Raw genomic sequence first — 16,339 nt, 5'->3', positions numbered from 1 at the left:
TATCTGCACGCAGTCTGTTGCACGGCTAGGCCCTGTTAGGAGCGGACAGGTGGGCAAGAGGCAGGAGGCAAGAGGCTCAGTGCATGTCAGGTCAGGAAAACCTTCTCAACAGGATGGCTTAGTGCCTGCATCTTCCAGAGAACACAGAAGCCAGAGGGAGACTCTAGGCTCAGCAATGAAAGACTTGGAGGAAATCCGAGAAGAATGGGTATTCTCCTGGGATCTCAGAGTATTATATATATGTTCCTGCTTAATTGTTGGAGCACGAAAGGCTCCACCTTTAGGTCACCCTTTCCCATTGAGGACCGAGAATTGTGATGCAGTGAGGATCAAGGGTGTCGAAGCATCTCTTTCAGAGGTAACTGACAAGCCTTCAGTTCAGGGCATCTTGTTATTGGGGCAGTGGCCTTCCATGACACCATAATAATCCCTACTCACAACCCCTGTGACCTCTGAGATCTCTGGGAGAATACAGAGGAAGCTGGAACCTCTTGAGACATAGACTCTTCAGAGAACTTTATTGACCCGAAGAAATCCTGCTTGGTGGGGCCACTGGAAGCAGGCAATGTCACAGTCTAACCTAACTCTGAAAAAAAAAAGAAGACATTTACAAAGATTTTACAAATCCCCAAATTGTTCCCACGTGTTCTCAGTTCAGCCCTTTTTGTCTCCTCCACACCCCTATAACAAATAATAAACAGAGCAAGAGGGAGGAGGGGGAAATTCCTTCACTATGTCTCAAGCACAGGGCTGACATCCCACAATCTATTATCTCCATGCTTTCAAAGATCCCAAGACACCATATTTTACATATCAGGGAAGCTGGATTCCTACAGGAAGGGCTTAAAACAGTAGGCAAGAGAAACTGTTGGTGGCAGGAGGATTGTGAGGAATTCCAATGTAGACAGAATAAAAGGAAAGATATTGATTAAACATATCTTCGTTTAATACTTTACAAGACAAGGTGATCACCGTTCATTTACTCACTCATCCACCCATCTCATAAATACACGCCAGGGTCTATGCTAGGTCCTGGATGCCCAGCCATAAATGAGACTCTTCCCCTGTCTACTGAGGCTTACATTCTCCATTCTGGTGGGAAGAAAGACAATAAATAAATGTAAAGAAGATAATTACAGGTGGTACAATGAAGGAAATCATCAGGGTCATATGATAGAGATTAACTGAGGCAACTCTAGGTAGAGTTGCTTTGTGCTCTCCTCATAAATGTCAGCTGGCTTTTATTGAGTCTTTACTGTGTACCGGGGCCAAGTAGTTTTATTTATTTATTTATTTATTTTTAGGCAAGGCAATCCTTGGTTGACCTCATGGATTGCAAAGACCTTGTTAGTTTGCAATCCCTTATTTTTTATGCCTACAACACCTGGTCTTCCTAGGTGGTCGGTCTCCCATCCAAATACTAACCAGGCCTGACCCTGCTTAGCTTCCGAGATCAGACGGGATTGGGCTTGATCAAGGTGGCATGTCTGTAGACTGGGATAAATACTTTTAAATGATGTATTTCACTCTGTCTTCATAGCAACCTGATCAAGAAGCAGAATCACTTGCCTGAGTTCACACTGCTAACATGTACCAAAAGCTGAGGTTTCCAGACCAGTTCTGCTTGACTACCAAGCCTGCCCTCTTGACCACTAATCTCTTCACCTAGTTCAGTCAAATTCAGCTTGATTAGGAGTAATATTAGACTTCTGTAACCTTAAAGTTACAGATTGTTGCAACCTTAACTCATCATTATTTCTGAATTTGCTTCTTTTTATGCCCTATATTAGTTTCCTGTTGCTTTAAAACAACAGATATTTATTCTTTCATAGTTCTGGAAGATAGACGTCCAAAACCAAGGTGCTGGCAGGGCCACACTCCTTCCAGAGATTCGAGGCGAACATCCTTCCTTGCCTCTTCCAACTTCTGGCAGCTCCTGGTGTTCTTTGGTTTGTGACAACATAACTCCAGTCTCTATCTTCAGGTGACCTTCTGCCTCCTCTTCTCTCTTGTCTCTTGGTGTCTTTTTTTAAGGACACCAATCATTGAATTCAGGCACACCCTAAACCAGTATGATCTCATCTTAATTTAACAAATTACATCTACAAGACTATTTCCAGATAAGGTAACAGTCACAGGTCTTGAGTAGACATGAAGTTTTAGGGGATGCTACTGAACCTAGCTGAAATGGCATGATTTTGTAAAGGTGCATTTGCAATCCCTTAAAGTTGGAGCATGCCTTTCTTTATTCATTGGTGGAGTCTTTTCTCATTTTAGCAAAGAAAATCCCCGAGTGCCTGGCATAAATTGATACTCAGTAAATGTTTCTTTAGTAAAGCTAGAGTTTGAAAATCATTAAATTAAATGCACTTCCACACTTTCTACCTCTCTTCTTTCATAATTACATTCTATATAGGCTTTAAACAAAGAAATAGAGTTTATGAAGGAGGAGAGCAAGGGGGTAAAGAGACCCTCGATATCACTGGGAACTGCTCACATTGTTTAGACGAGGAAACGGGCCCAGACAGTGAACAAGACTTGCTCAAGGAGACCCCACAAGGTGGTGTCCAGTGCAAGAAACCCAGGTTTCCCAACTTCCAATATTGTTCACTCTATTACAGTGTCTCTCACCTGCCCTTGTAGTTTTACAGTTTGGTTATGAGGATGCTAACCTTTAACAGAGACGGCCAGATATTTCTCCAGCAAAATGAGTTCATTTGAGAATAGCAAACAATTACAGTTCAGGATATGTGGTCTGACAGTAATCCATGCTCAAGTCCAGAGAAACAAAGGAGAGGACTGGTCTTTTATTTCCTGTTATAAATGAAGAGTCCATGGGAAGAAACCCATGAAGTATAGTGACTTTTCATTGCCTGAGTTATGTTAGTCTCTCATTGGCTGAGCTGTTACAGGAAAAGGAGGAATCTTTACTTTCTCCTGCTGACGTAGTACTTCCTATCAGAGATGCAAGGCATACCTCTTCCTACTGGGAAGTATAATAGTATGCATGGAGTGATATGTGAGTGAGCATTCTCTCTTCTGGCTTCCCGACTGCATTTTAAAAGAGTTTTCTATTGATTGATTTTTCACAAGGTTAAGGAGAAATGAGTTCTGTAACATCAAAGATTGTTATTCTGATCACTAGAAAATGTATGAGGATTGTTTAAGGTGTCTGTGCTTACTGTTTTGGACAATATTTCAGCATAGCCTTGCAGAAGAAGAAACACTGAAGACAAAGAAAATAACAGCCACGGCCGTTGTATTTCTTTACCACTCCTAGGAGGAGGAAGTGCTTGGTTCTGTCGACACAGGTTCTGACCTCTCCCGTGGTGCAAGAGAGAAGCAGCATGTTGAGAGGCATAGATTCCACTTCTGGAGAGCCCGGTTCCGGTCCCACTTCTGACCCTAACTAGCTGCATGATCTTGAGCAACATTCATCCCTACTCTGGGTCTCGGATTCCTCCTTCCTAAAATGGAGAAAAGGAGACCATGCGGAGGATCTCCAAAGTCCCTTCCAACTCTGACATGCTGCCGCTCTCTCACTGATATGTGGGAACAGGCTGTCCCACGTGGGGTCATTAGACTTCGCATACCTGTTGGCCTTACCTCCTGTCTGAGCATGCACTACATGTACGGATTGTAGAGGAACTGGTGACTTTCCTGACGGACAAGGTAGTCCCAGAGCCTGGGGCTCTCAATTTTGCATCCTACTACTTACTCTAAAAACATTCCTTTCCCCCATTAGACGTTACGCTCTTTGAATGGCTTCAGAATTCCCAAAGTTCAGTAAGTATCAGGAAAAATGGTCACCCTTGCTCTTCCCCTTTCAGCGCCCACTTTTCTACTCCCACTTGCCTCACAAAGTTTCTACCATCATCCTTCTACTCGTTGTTACTACCGGGACTGTTACAATGCTCTTCCATCTGGCATCCCTGCAAAACAACTACCCGCCCGACTTCCAGGCTTGCTCTTCTATACTGCAGCTCAAAAAGTCCTGTATGACACCCAAAGGCAAAATGCACTACTTGCAGTTCTCTGCACACACAGGGCCTTCCACAACCCCAAGATTTAACCCGCAACGAAGTCTCTTCTAAAAAAAGTTTTTATTCGTCCATCAGCAGAGCGCTGTCAACGCTTCCTTACGTTTTTTTCCACTTTGAGCGGCAGAGGGCGCTACAGGAACCGCGGAAGAGAAGGGGAAGAAACTCGGTAGCCAAGCAGCCTGAGTTGACCCGCCCCTTTTTTCTTCCGAGCCAATCGTTAGTTAGAGTGGGCGGGGTCGCGCGCCCATACCTGCGCGTTAAGAGCTGGCAGTGGAAGCGCCGAGGAAAAGATGCGGTTTCCCGAAATCAGGCGGCGGGCGGTAGGCGCCCAGCTGCTGATGGTGCTGGCGCTCGGAACAGTAGGATCGGCCATACGGAATAAGGGCTGCTATACCCCAGACTGGCCGAGCCTGGACTCCCGGCCGCTGCCGGACTGGTTCGACAAGGCCAAGTTCGGTATATTCGTGCACTGGGGCGTGTACTCGGTGCCAGCCTGGGGCAGCGAGTGGTTCTGGTGGCACTGGAAGGGCCAGGGGGCGCCGCAGTACCAGAGCTTCATGCAGAACAACTACCCGCCCGACTTCAGCTACGCAGACTTCGGGCCGCAGTTCACGGCGCACTTCTTCAGCCCTGACGACTGGGCCGACCTCTTCCTGGCCGCCGGGGCCAAGTGAGTGTCGCCGCAGGTGCGGGCGGAGCGTCTCCTCCTCGGATCAGAGCAATTGGAGGGGGATTAGGCAGGTGGGAACGGAACTGTGGGAGGTGGTGAGGCGACTTGCCCAGGGTCACACAACTCTGTCTGATTTAAGATACCTATAGGTCCTGCGTTTTGTCCCCAGAAGGCAGCAGAATTGAATGTGGCACGCCTAATCTTAAGGAGAAGGTGCATCTGCTTGGCCGGAGAGATTTTTATCACCTCTGTAAATGAGAGGCAGTTCATATGGGCTTGGTAAAACAGATCACTTACTTTTCTATCATCTGCTATTTCCAGTAGAGATTTCTTTCTTTAGGGCAAAAGGTTAAGAAAAGCTAATCGTTAATTCTCGGAAAGTTTCAAGAACGGGAGAGCTAAGGTACATATCTTTTCCTTCACCTGCTCCTTCCTTCTCTCTGGGCTTTCTCCTAGGCAGGGAACTAAGGACTGTGGCTTCCTCAAGTTTGCTTCCATTCCTGGAGCAATACCCAAGGGGCGTTGTGACTACAGCAACTCACACAAGTACATTTCGTGTAGGCGAGTGTTCAGATATCATTGTGAACAAACTGACTCCATCTTTGTAAGCCCCCACTCTCTCTCTATTCGTACTTTAACTTTGACTAACCTAAGTAGTCGGCCAACATACACAGGCCTTGTAGTCAGTTAATGCCTAACTGTGTCCTGTAAGCCTACACAATGTAATCATAAAGATTCTTGTCAGTAAGTGGCCAGAATGGTATAGTAACTGAGACGAATACCAAGCTAGGTGTTAGTGTCACTTCTAAGCAATTATCAATCATAAGGCCACGAGGAGGTAGGGTGCCTGGCTCATCCTGCATTCTTTGTCCCTTTGCCTTGTCAATCATTAGTAGTTCAGCTATACTTTAGAAGATTTACTATAGTAACTGTAGAGCAGCAGAGAATAAGCTGTGCAGACCGCCCAGGTTGTCTGTCCACCTTGACTCTACATCCCTATAAGTAAATTACCCTGTAATAAATTATTATGTTTTATGGAGTTGCCTGCTTTGTTTTTTAGTCTTAAAACACCTTTGCATATACCTCATTCCACATGCAGATAGCAAATTCCCCCATTTCAAAAGCCTCAGGCATGCTGGGTAAGTTCATGCTCATAGCTCACTGCCCACTTCCTTTGCTCATATGGTTTTGATGTCCACAGGTACGTAGTCCTGACAGCAAAGCATCATGAAGGCTTCACAAACTGGCCAAGTTCTAGGTCATGGAACTGGAACTCTAAGGATGTGGGGCCTCACCGTGATTTGGTTGGTGACTTGGGAACAGCCATTCGGAAGAGGTATGTGTCTACATATGGTTAATCCATCATTGCTTTTGATCTAGCAGCCATCCAGTGTATGACACCCTCTTTACTCATGTGTATTTTCTAAGTTTACATTTAGCCAGTAACCTGAAGGGCTTCTGGCCTTTGAATTAGTAGTGTTTGACGGTTGGCAGTTTTCATGTGACCAAAGGTGACCATCAGAGAAATTCATGGCCCTGTCTGGTTACCCAGCATAGACCACAATGCCCCATTGACACTGTGAATGATGCTTTCTGGAAGGCCTTCCAAACCAGGTCCCTTTTCAGCATCCGATGGAAGCCAGGGACTGGGTCTCTCATCTTTGCATCCCCCTTAGTTGTCAACACAGACCTTTGCAGGCATGCAGGGAAGGTGTAGGTAAACGGTAGGTCAAAACGGAACTGAAAAGAGCAGTTAAAGCCGCAAAAAGTGAGGTAAGGAGCCACTGAGTTGATTCTGATTAATGCTCTGTAATATGTGCCACTTAATAAGAAGTAACTTCCCAAGACCAAAGAGATGAGAAGTGGCAGAAGTGGGATTTGAACCCAGGTATTCTGGGTTTGGACCCTACAGTTCCAGGTATGTTTGCCTATAAGGAGTAAAAGTCATATTTGTACCATGCCTTATTGTGGTTTGGTAAAATTGACATCCTGTTTAAGGTATGGGCCAGCTGCCTCTTTGTGTAAATGAAGTTTGATTGGAACATAGCTACACCCGTTCTTTCATGAATCGCCTAATGCTGCTTTCAAGCTACAATTTCAGAGCTTGGTGAGAGACTGCAAGGCCTGCAAAGACCAAAATACTATCTGGCTCTTTAAGAAAGCACGTGCTGACTCCTATATTTGGTGTCCCAGAGATGTGCTTAGCTAATAGTCCTGCTGTAAAACTCAGGTGTTAATTAGATCCAGACTTTAGAATACTTGTTTTTTTATCTTTGTATCTTTTTAGTTCCCGAGGCTTATGACGCCTTATGGTGTTTCTGTAACACTCAACATTTTTAAATCAAAACAAGCTTTATTGTATATGAAAATAGGTCAGTTTAACCACATTTCATTTTTAATATGTTAAGGACTATTATTAGTCTTAGATAAGTGAAACAATAAACTATTCATTAATTTCATCTACATGAAAATGTTACCAATGATTATTTCTGAGTGATAAAATTTTGGATATTTTATTCTTTATACTTTTCTCTATTTTTCAATATCTCTACAATACATAATGTTATGGTTGACAGAGAAAACATTTTTTTAAAAAACTGACTATATGTTATTATTGAGATAATTGACTTAAAGATTAAAATATGGTTTAAGTGACATTTGATGTTAAAATATTTATGTAAAAAAATAATAAATAAAATACTTATATACTATCAGAAACATAGTAAACTCAATCATGTTTGCTTAATTGAATGATAAGAGATAATTTAAGGAGATGGTTTTGGATCCCACTCCCTGGAATGGCCTTATGGGCGATTTTCACTGAGGTGTAAACATACTGCCACTGACTTTTTTTAAACTACTTTTCCTTTGTTTAAAGGCAGTAACTGTCCTGTTTTTTCTGTTTAAGGAACATACGCTACGGACTCTATTACTCTCTCTTAGAATGGTTCCATCCACTCTACCTACGCGATAAGAAAAATGGCTTCAAAACACAGTATTTTGTCACTGCGAAAACAATCCCAGAGCTATACGACCTTGTTAACAGGTAAGAAACAGAAATGTTTTTGGCTTTATGACTTTTATCAATAAAATCAGAGCTTCCTAGAGGATACTGTTATATTGGGGGAAAGGGTAGAAGGGAGTATATGAAAGAATCTAGAGGACATCAAAATAATAAAAATGGTGGTTGTATTAAAGCAAAATATATATTTTTCCTCCTACTTTGCAAAACTTCAGTAATGTGGTCACGTTCCCTTTATAAATTGAAACAATCGAGCAAAACCCAGGACAGTAGCGAGTCAGAACTTCAGTCACCTTGGTGTTTTCTTGGTCAGCACCTTGGAGAGAGCAACAGGGTCTAATGGACCCTGTGTGGGATTTGGCATCCAGTAGATTTGTGTTTGAATCCTGGCTCTTGTTACTTATAAGCCTTAAACAAATCACCTGTCTGCACCTCAGAGTCTCACCCTGTAGAGTGGGGATAATAATGCCTCCTGTAGAGGGCTCAGAGTAATATGTGAAAAATATCTGTTACTGCGGTTGGTACAGAATAAGTGTTATTATCAATATTCTTAAAATGATCACTTTTGTTTTGGGATTTGTCACTCTAAAGGAATAGTACAGTTGTAAGAGACTAGCAGAAGCTCAGAGTCAGACAGAACTCTATCTGAAGTCCAGTTTATTTTTTTTTTCCTTACTGGCCTTGAACAAACAACTTGATCTTTCTAGATCTCTGTTTCTCTGTCCGTGAAATGGGGATAATATACACCATTGTAAGAACTAATGAAGTGGTGAACATAAAATGCCTGGTACAGTTTCTCATACACAATAAAATACAGCTTACTATACCTTGCCCCTTAAATAGGCAATCTTTTTCCTGGAGTCTGCTTGCTCTCCTAGTTATAGAATACGGAATAGGAGTTGACATTAGGCAGATTTACATTTGCATCCCAGCTCCTGTGACAGGCTCTGTCACCTAAACCAAATTGCCCTGTGAAGCATCAGATTCTTGCTTTCTAAAGTGGGACTAATAACGCTTACCTTATAGGTAATGCTCACATTCACAACGCTTCCAGAAAGAGTAATCACATATGAAGTTGCAGCTGTGGCTCAAGTGGTTCTTTTTATACATCCTTTATGGTCAAAGCTTTGGGTAGTTGTCCAAAATAACGCATTTGGCAGAAGAGTTCAAGCTCTAAATAGTCTCAGAAGCGGGAACCTTAATTCTGCCTTAATTCTGCCGTTTGGAAGCACCACTCTTATTTGAAACTAGTTGCTAGAAGGAAACCAAATTGTATAAGACTGATTACAACTCTAGTTCTTAAAAAGTCATGAAAGAAAAAAGATTAGGAGGAACTATAGAAAAGTGCTGTGTAGTCCACAGCCATGCTACCCTGAACAAGCCCAATCCCATCTGATCTCAGAAGCTGAGCAGGGTCGGGCCTGGTTAGTACTTGGATGGGAGACCACCTAGGAAGATCAGGTGTTGTAGGTGTAAAAAATAAAAAAAATAAGGGATTGTAAGCTGACAAAGTCCTTGCGATCTCTGAGGTCAACCAAGAGTTGCCTCGCCTAAAACTAAAACATAATAAAAAAATTACAAAAGTGCTGTGTGTTAAATAGTGGTTTTGTTAGCAGAGAGTTTTTTGTGTGTTTCTGTGGTTGTATTTGTCTCTTTAGTTTTCCACATTCTCTACACTGGTAATTTTATGGTACTTTCAAAATGGGAGAAAATTGATTTGTAAGTATTTGTTAAAAAATGATTCATAAGATTTTACTGTGAATGGATTCAGATAATGAACTGTTCTAATGGCGTGTTTTTCAGGTACAAACCTGACTTGATTTGGTCTGATGGAGACTGGGAAAGTCCTGATACGTACTGGAACTCTACAGGTTTCCTTTCTTGGCTCTACAATGTTAGCCCAGTCAAGGTATGTGATTATATTATTTATTTCTTACTTATCTGTTGTGATAAAAGAAAGTATAAGAAGCCAAGGTCTGGAGTAATGACAACAGCATCATTAATAAATAGTAATATCACCATGGGGGTCTAGGGGCCAGGGGACTTAATTGATGTTAAGGGTTTCTCCTTTCTACCTCCCTTCCTTGAGTATAAGCTTTATTTTTCTCCTTTAATACATGACTTTGACAACATAGGTTTAAATCTTGTTAAAATTAATATACCAAGCATATAAAATTAAATGATAGGAGTAAACCGTGACTAGCTATGACCTCACCTACTCTATGTTGATTATGTAGTTTAACTCTCAAGGGGAAATTTCATTTTCCTTTTATCCAAATTTTTGAGGGAACTTTGTCTTCCTCCCCCTCCTCCCCATAACCAACACTATTACACTGCATAATAGCTGCTCATTTACCATTTGTACTTTGGTCCATTACGAAGTAGCAGAAGTCTTAATCTTCACTATCGAAAATTTCAAAAATTTCACATATTCTAGATTTGTTGTGGAGCTAGAAAAATATTAAGTATAAGAACAGTTTGAACTAAGCTATCTTGGTAGACTCACAAACCTCTTATTGAGTAACTATTAGTAAACTCAGAAAATGGGAAGAAAGAAAAAAAGAAAGAGAACTCATGTGACAAATCAAGAGTAGTTTTCCGGGACTTGCCAAATGCGTGGGGACTTTTAGTGGCACAGCATCATAGTTCCCCATCGAGGGTCCTCACCGGGTGACTCAGATGTGGACCCTTGGGTGGGATGCTGCAGACCCTGATCTACCCGCTCTCATTCCGAATGCTCTCTCCTGCATCAGGAAAGAGGGTTATTTTGGAGCTATATTCACATTATAAAGATATTTTTAGGGGAAACGGTCCCTTCTCTTTGCCATTCCCTCCGTAATTCCCACACGGCTCACGCCTGTGCTCTTTGGAAGCCTTCGCTCAGGGGTCATGCATCAGTGCAGGCTTCCCCACCACCCCGTGTCAAATCGCACCATGCCCCTGGCACGCTACGTGTCTTTCCCTGCTATCTCTGTCTCTTAGCATTCCCCTGGTCTAACACATTTCAGATACCATTTACAATGTTTATTATCTGTCCCTTTCACTAAATTGTCAGCTTTACAAGGGCCGGGGTTCGGGTCTGTCCATGGCTGTGTCCCCAACCCTGGGAACAGCACTTGGCCCGGTCGGGCACATAATAAATATTGGTCTAATATAAACTAAATATGGCTCTGGACAATTCATATTCTTTCCTGGCAGAAGTGAGAAGCACCCCTGGATCAGTGTTCCCCATTTACATTAATCCCTAGATAGTTAACTCTGATGTGATGTCATATTATAATTGTCCACGTGTTATGGACAGTTGTCTCCTTAGCTCATCTCTGCTGGATCTCTGTAAATGTTTACTACTACTACGAGGCTCATACTGGCATATTCACTTATGAGCCTCATAGTAGTAGTAAACATTTACATCTCAATATGCCATGTAATATTTTCTCATAGTGCAGCTAAACCTTGAAGGAAAAGAATATTTGATTGCTGGCTTTCTTTACTAGGTCATGTAGTGAAAGTGCCCTGGGCTGGGTTCAAATACCTGATTCATAGTCCCCGCTTTAGGAAACTACCTGGGGATGTTACCTCGGGCAAGTCTTCTCTCCATTTCTACTCTAATAGAATAAGTGATTTACTAGGTGATCTTTAGAACAGGCTCTTCCAGTTCTAAGGTTTCATATCACTAAACCAGAGTTGCTCGGCCTCGACACTACTGACATTTGGGGCTGGACATTTCTTTGTTGCGTTGGGGCCGTCCTGTCTCTACCCACTAGGTGGCAGTAGCACCACCCCAGTTGTGACAACCAAAAATGTCTCTAGACTTTGCCAAATTCCTCTCCAGGGCATAATGGCCCCCAGTTGAGAACGACTGCTGTAGACTAACTCTGTTCCTCGCTTCCAAATAGACTCTTAATTTATCACGGTGTGTTATGTAAGGAAGCTAAGGGGTTTTACCCTTGACGACCCTGTACTCTTTCCTCCTTTAGAGTGAGGTGGTAGTAAATGACCGATGGGGTGTGAACTGTTCTTGTCACCATGGAGGATACTACAACTGTGAAGACAAATTCAAGCCTTCGACCTTGCCAGGTCACAAGTGGGAGATGTGCAGCAGCATAGACAAGCTCTCCTGGGGCTACCGTCGCGACATAGTGATGTCTGACATTGCAGATGAAGCTGAAATCATTTCGGTAAGACACCTGTTAGCCCCTATCTCAAACTAGCCTTCTGACCGCGCGTGGTGGAAGCACCCTGGATGGAAATGCAGGCCGATAGAAGCCTTGAGGTTGTTAAATGAACTGTCCTGAGGGAATAATTATAATTGCAGAAGAAAGTTACACACAGAGTTATTCTTCCCAGGATTATTTTCAGTCGGACATATGGGTTGTTTCAATTTCTTGTAACCATAAAGGGATAATTAAGTAGATTTGGGGATTGTCCTTAACCATTAAAATGTTTATCAGTGTAATACGGGTTAATGCTTAGAGTGTCGAGTGAAAAAATAAATTACATTTTATCACAATGATATAAAGTTAACTCCATAGGAAAAAGACCAAAAGGAAACATAAAAAGTTAATGGTGTGGTGTGTTTTAGTACTGTAACCAATTCTCCTTTTTAAAATTTCTGTATATAACCTTAATTTTTCTGGGCCACCTCGAAGTGTACCTGTTTAAAGTCATAGTAAACACATCACAGATCCCACTCCAGAAATCTCGAAGAGCATACATGAGTCCCTCACTTACTCAAGATACGTTCCAAGATCCCCAGCGGATGCCTGAAACCGCGGATAGTACTGAACCCTACATATACTGTTTTTCCAATACATACATACCTCTGACAACGTTTAATTTATACATTAGACATAGTGAGAGATTAACGATAATAACTAATAATAAAATAAAACAATTATAACAATATACTGTAATAGAAGTTATGTGAGTGTGGTCTCAAAATAGCTTATCGTACTGTTCTCACCCTTCTCGTGATGATGTGAGATGATCCACCTGCGTGATGAGATGAAGCCAGGTACTCAAAACGATGTGCGATTTGAAATCCATTTAATATTTTTGAATGGTGGTTGACCGTGGGAAAGCAGAACTTCTGATAAGGGGCAGCATATCCACTTATATAGCCCATCACATACAGAGTGTCCCTAAATTCTTCAGATCTCTTCCATCTCCCCAAAGTCTCCCTGGCTCCCCTTCCAAGTCTCTTCTCTTTGAGCCCCATATTCTCCCTATATGACTCCATGTGACCCCTTCATGGCGAAGTGCTCTGTTCTCGTATTTTGTGCTTCTGACACATGGCCCTCCATACCACCAGGGCAGGACAGTCTCACAGAGAAGCAGCCATGATCGCTCCCTGGAATTTGAATTAATATATTTCTCCATCTTGTAGCGATATTTTTTATTCTTTTCTCGTATAAGCTCTTCCTGCTTTTATAATTACAAAAATATATAGTGTTTTCAAAAGGGTAAAGGATATTCACAAAGCAGGGAGGAAATGTGCCCTAGAGTCTTTTCTTCTCTTAATACCTGTGTGTTCTAGGCATTATGCCAGGCTTGGCATTCGTAGCTAGGATTTTGTTCTTTCTGCCCTCTCCAGGAACTGGTTCAGACAGTAAGTATGGGAGGAAACTATCTTCTCAACGTTGGGGCAACTAAAGATGGACTGATTGTTCCCGTCTTCCAAGAAAGGCTACTTGCTGTAGGGAAGTGGCTGAGGATCAACGGGGAGGCTATCTATGCCTCTAAACCATGGAGGATGCAGTCGGAAAAGAACACATCTTTATGGTGAGTCTTGTCTTCCGTCATGTGCAGAAATGGACCTGCAGCCCATCCTGAACTGGCACCTCCTTGTGTCTGCAGTGTTAGCCAAGCTGGAAGTCATCGCAAGGAAGCCTGAAAGCTGTTCTTTGGCTATTAAAACTGTACCCCAGTTGACATCTTAAGCCACCAGGATATCTTTGACTCATAAGGGAGGAGTTAGGCTCGGCACAAAAAGGAGCTACAAAGCGCCAGTCAATTTACTTGACGTTGTTACACTGCTTCCTCAACATAGTAACAGCTCATACTTGTGTAGCACCTACAGTGTGCAAGTCTCCGTTCTAAATTCTTTCCACAAGTTTAATCCCCTCAGCAAGCCCACCACATAGATAATGGTTATTATCCCCATGTTACGAGTGAGAATGGGAGCCCAGGGCTGTAGTATAACTTGCCTAGGACCTCAGAGCTAGTAAGTGGAGAAGTCATGATTCATACTTGGAATTGTGGATCTAGCTGTTTGATCTTGGGCATGAATTTTTTCAGTGCCGAATGGGGTGATGCTACTTAACTTCCTAGAGTCGCTGTGAGGATTAAATGAGATAACGTATGCAGAGCTCCCAGCAGAGTGCCAGGCGCATGCTCCGTGTTCAGTAAAAGATACCTCCTAGTGTTATGCCGTAGAGCGCAGGTCTTTGGATCAGGGGAACCATGTCATCACCCTCTGTTTTGAATGCGTTTCTGTTCAGTGGTTTGCATCCTCTTCTCTAAGCACGGTGAAATCCCAGAATAACAAATTTGTCTTCACTGCACATTTTGCCCTTGTTAAATCATCTGGTGTTTTCACATGGATTTGGATTTGAAACAAAAAAAAAAGATATTTGAATACTAAGGCAAATGGCTTTGGTGTGAATTAACTAGTATAAGAGTTAAAAATTTTTAAAGAAAACTTATAAATCAATAGAGAGAGAAAATGGAAGGTCTTACCAGAAAGAGGCCGCTTTCTTCCCACAGACTTAATTAGTGTTGAGTTGTTAGTGCAGTGACAGACTCAAGGTCTTGGGACTGGTATCTAATAGAAAGGAGAATGTAGGTTATTTGTCAGGGAAACAAGCCAGGTATCTTAGACAATGATGATTCTTTTTTCCCAGTTATACCTCAAAAGGATCGGCAGTTTATGCCATTTTCCTGCACTGGCCAGAAAATGGAGTCTTAAGCCTTAAATCCCCCCAAGCTACCTCCACCACACAGGTAAGGAGCCTCGGTCAGTCCTTTCAGGGATGTAACCTTTTCTAAAGGCATTGACAGGTCTTCCCTACTTTTTCCTTCCCTCCCCAGGCTTCTCCCATATTTATTCCCCTTTCAGACTATCTTCCCGGCCCTGGCCCAGCATGCTTGTTCCCCGCCATGTTCAGGCCATATTCTGTACTCATTAATGCGTTAATGTGTTCTCCATTCCTGTTTGCTTTCTGCAGATAATGATGTTGGGGATCCAGAAAGATCTGAAATGGTCCACAAGTCCATCAGAAGGCCTCCTCATTTATCTGCCCCAGTTATCTCCCTCCGCTTTCCCAGTTGAGTTTGGTTGGACCATAAAGATGACGGGAGTAAAGTGATCACTAGAGTTCAAGAGGAAGGAGACACTGCTCGCTGTTCACTGCTTTGATTTTCCTCTTACAGTACCATCATTGTAATAAACTACTCTTTGTTTTCTACCCAGAGATGGCTTTTCCAACACATTTTAATCAAAGGAACTGAGTGTATTGCTCTCAATAGATCAAAGCTCTAAGATTCAGTGCTAGCATCTCTCTCTCCGACCCACAAAAGGAGGTACTAAGCGGTTAAGCTCTGACAGTTCGTCCATTCCTACCCATGGAAATTACCTACAGTGAACCTTCCCTCCATTCTCTGTGTTTGATAACCTGCTTGCTCAATGCCTCCTTATAAAGAATAACCCAGGTCACGTCGTTGCCTATGGGAGGAGGCGTAAGCTCCTCCACCACATGCCACTTCGCTAGCATCGCCAACACCTCCCAATGAGCAGGAGAGCCTGGAGGGAAAGGAAAAGGCTTGCTAGGTTGCTAAGAGTTAGCTTTTCAGAAGTTTCCAAAGCCAACTCCGGGCTCAGCCTGTGTATAGTGACACCGTGAAGAAAATGGATATGGTTCTGCTCTGGTTTTTAAAATACGGTCAAATAAATAAATTTGTATGTCAAATCATTTCTACCAAAAAGCATATCGTAGCTTTCTTCTCCCAGTTTCTATGTGGACTGCTTAGAGCTTTATGTTTCTGGTTTTTTTGTTTGTTTGTTTGTTTGTTTGTTTGTTTAAAAAGGGCCTGCCAAGCCTCCTCAATGCAGAACGAAAAAATGAAATCTGTTTGGTCTTTCTGCTCCTCACTTCTAATACTGTTCTTTTGGGTAAACTACCAGAATAACCCTTTAGTTGTGATCTAATCAAATGCTCTATTTTTTATTTAATAGGTATATTTAGAAATTTCTACCCATTATTTAAGGAATATTTTTCTTAAGCACATACGGAACATTTACAAATGTAAATACCAAAGAAGCAATACTGTATAGACTGTACAATATGTCAGCAACATAATTAAAGGACTATAAAAACTTGGAGGAAAAAAACCCCATGTTTGAAAATTTTAAAACATACTTCTAAATAACTAACTCAGTGATCAAGGAAGGCACCATAAGGGGAATTAGAAAATCTTTAGAGTGATTATGAAAATACTATTAAAATTTGTGAAATGTAGCTTAAAAAAAAAAACTTTAGAGAGAATTCTGGGAAGATGGTAGAAAGCACCAGGAATCTGTCTTTTGACCTAGACAACAACTGTACC

At 42.2% G+C, this 16,339-nt stretch overlaps 1 protein-coding gene and 2 pseudogenes across 1 annotated transcript; 2 read left to right on the top strand and 1 right to left on the bottom strand.

Moving 5' to 3' along the window:
- Positions 1–1,372: 1,372 nt before the first annotated feature.
- LOC118605435 lies at positions 1,373–1,495 on the bottom strand (annotated as a pseudogene).
- Positions 1,496–4,266: 2,771 nt separating this feature from the next.
- FUCA1 (alpha-L-fucosidase 1) lies at positions 4,267–15,718 on the top strand. Its single transcript, XM_016126758.2, has 8 exons — positions 4,267–4,713; positions 5,915–6,049; positions 7,622–7,759; positions 9,539–9,644; positions 11,713–11,913; positions 13,329–13,516; positions 14,638–14,737; positions 14,962–15,718. The coding sequence occupies exons 1-8, from the start codon at positions 4,334–4,336 to the stop codon at positions 15,100–15,102; spliced, it is 1,389 nt and encodes a 462-aa protein (XP_015982244.1). The 5' UTR covers positions 4,267–4,333; the 3' UTR covers positions 15,103–15,718.
- Positions 9,090–9,208, top strand: LOC118605005 (annotated as a pseudogene).
- Positions 15,719–16,339: the final 621 nt, after the last annotated feature.

This window comes from Rousettus aegyptiacus, unplaced genomic scaffold (assembly GCF_014176215.1).
Source record: "Rousettus aegyptiacus isolate mRouAeg1 unplaced genomic scaffold, mRouAeg1.p scaffold_m13_p_1, whole genome shotgun sequence".
Taxonomy (NCBI): domain Eukaryota; kingdom Metazoa; phylum Chordata; class Mammalia; order Chiroptera; family Pteropodidae; genus Rousettus; species Rousettus aegyptiacus.
Note: the sequence above shows the minus strand (reverse complement) of the source record. Positions and strands in the feature narration are given on the sequence as shown.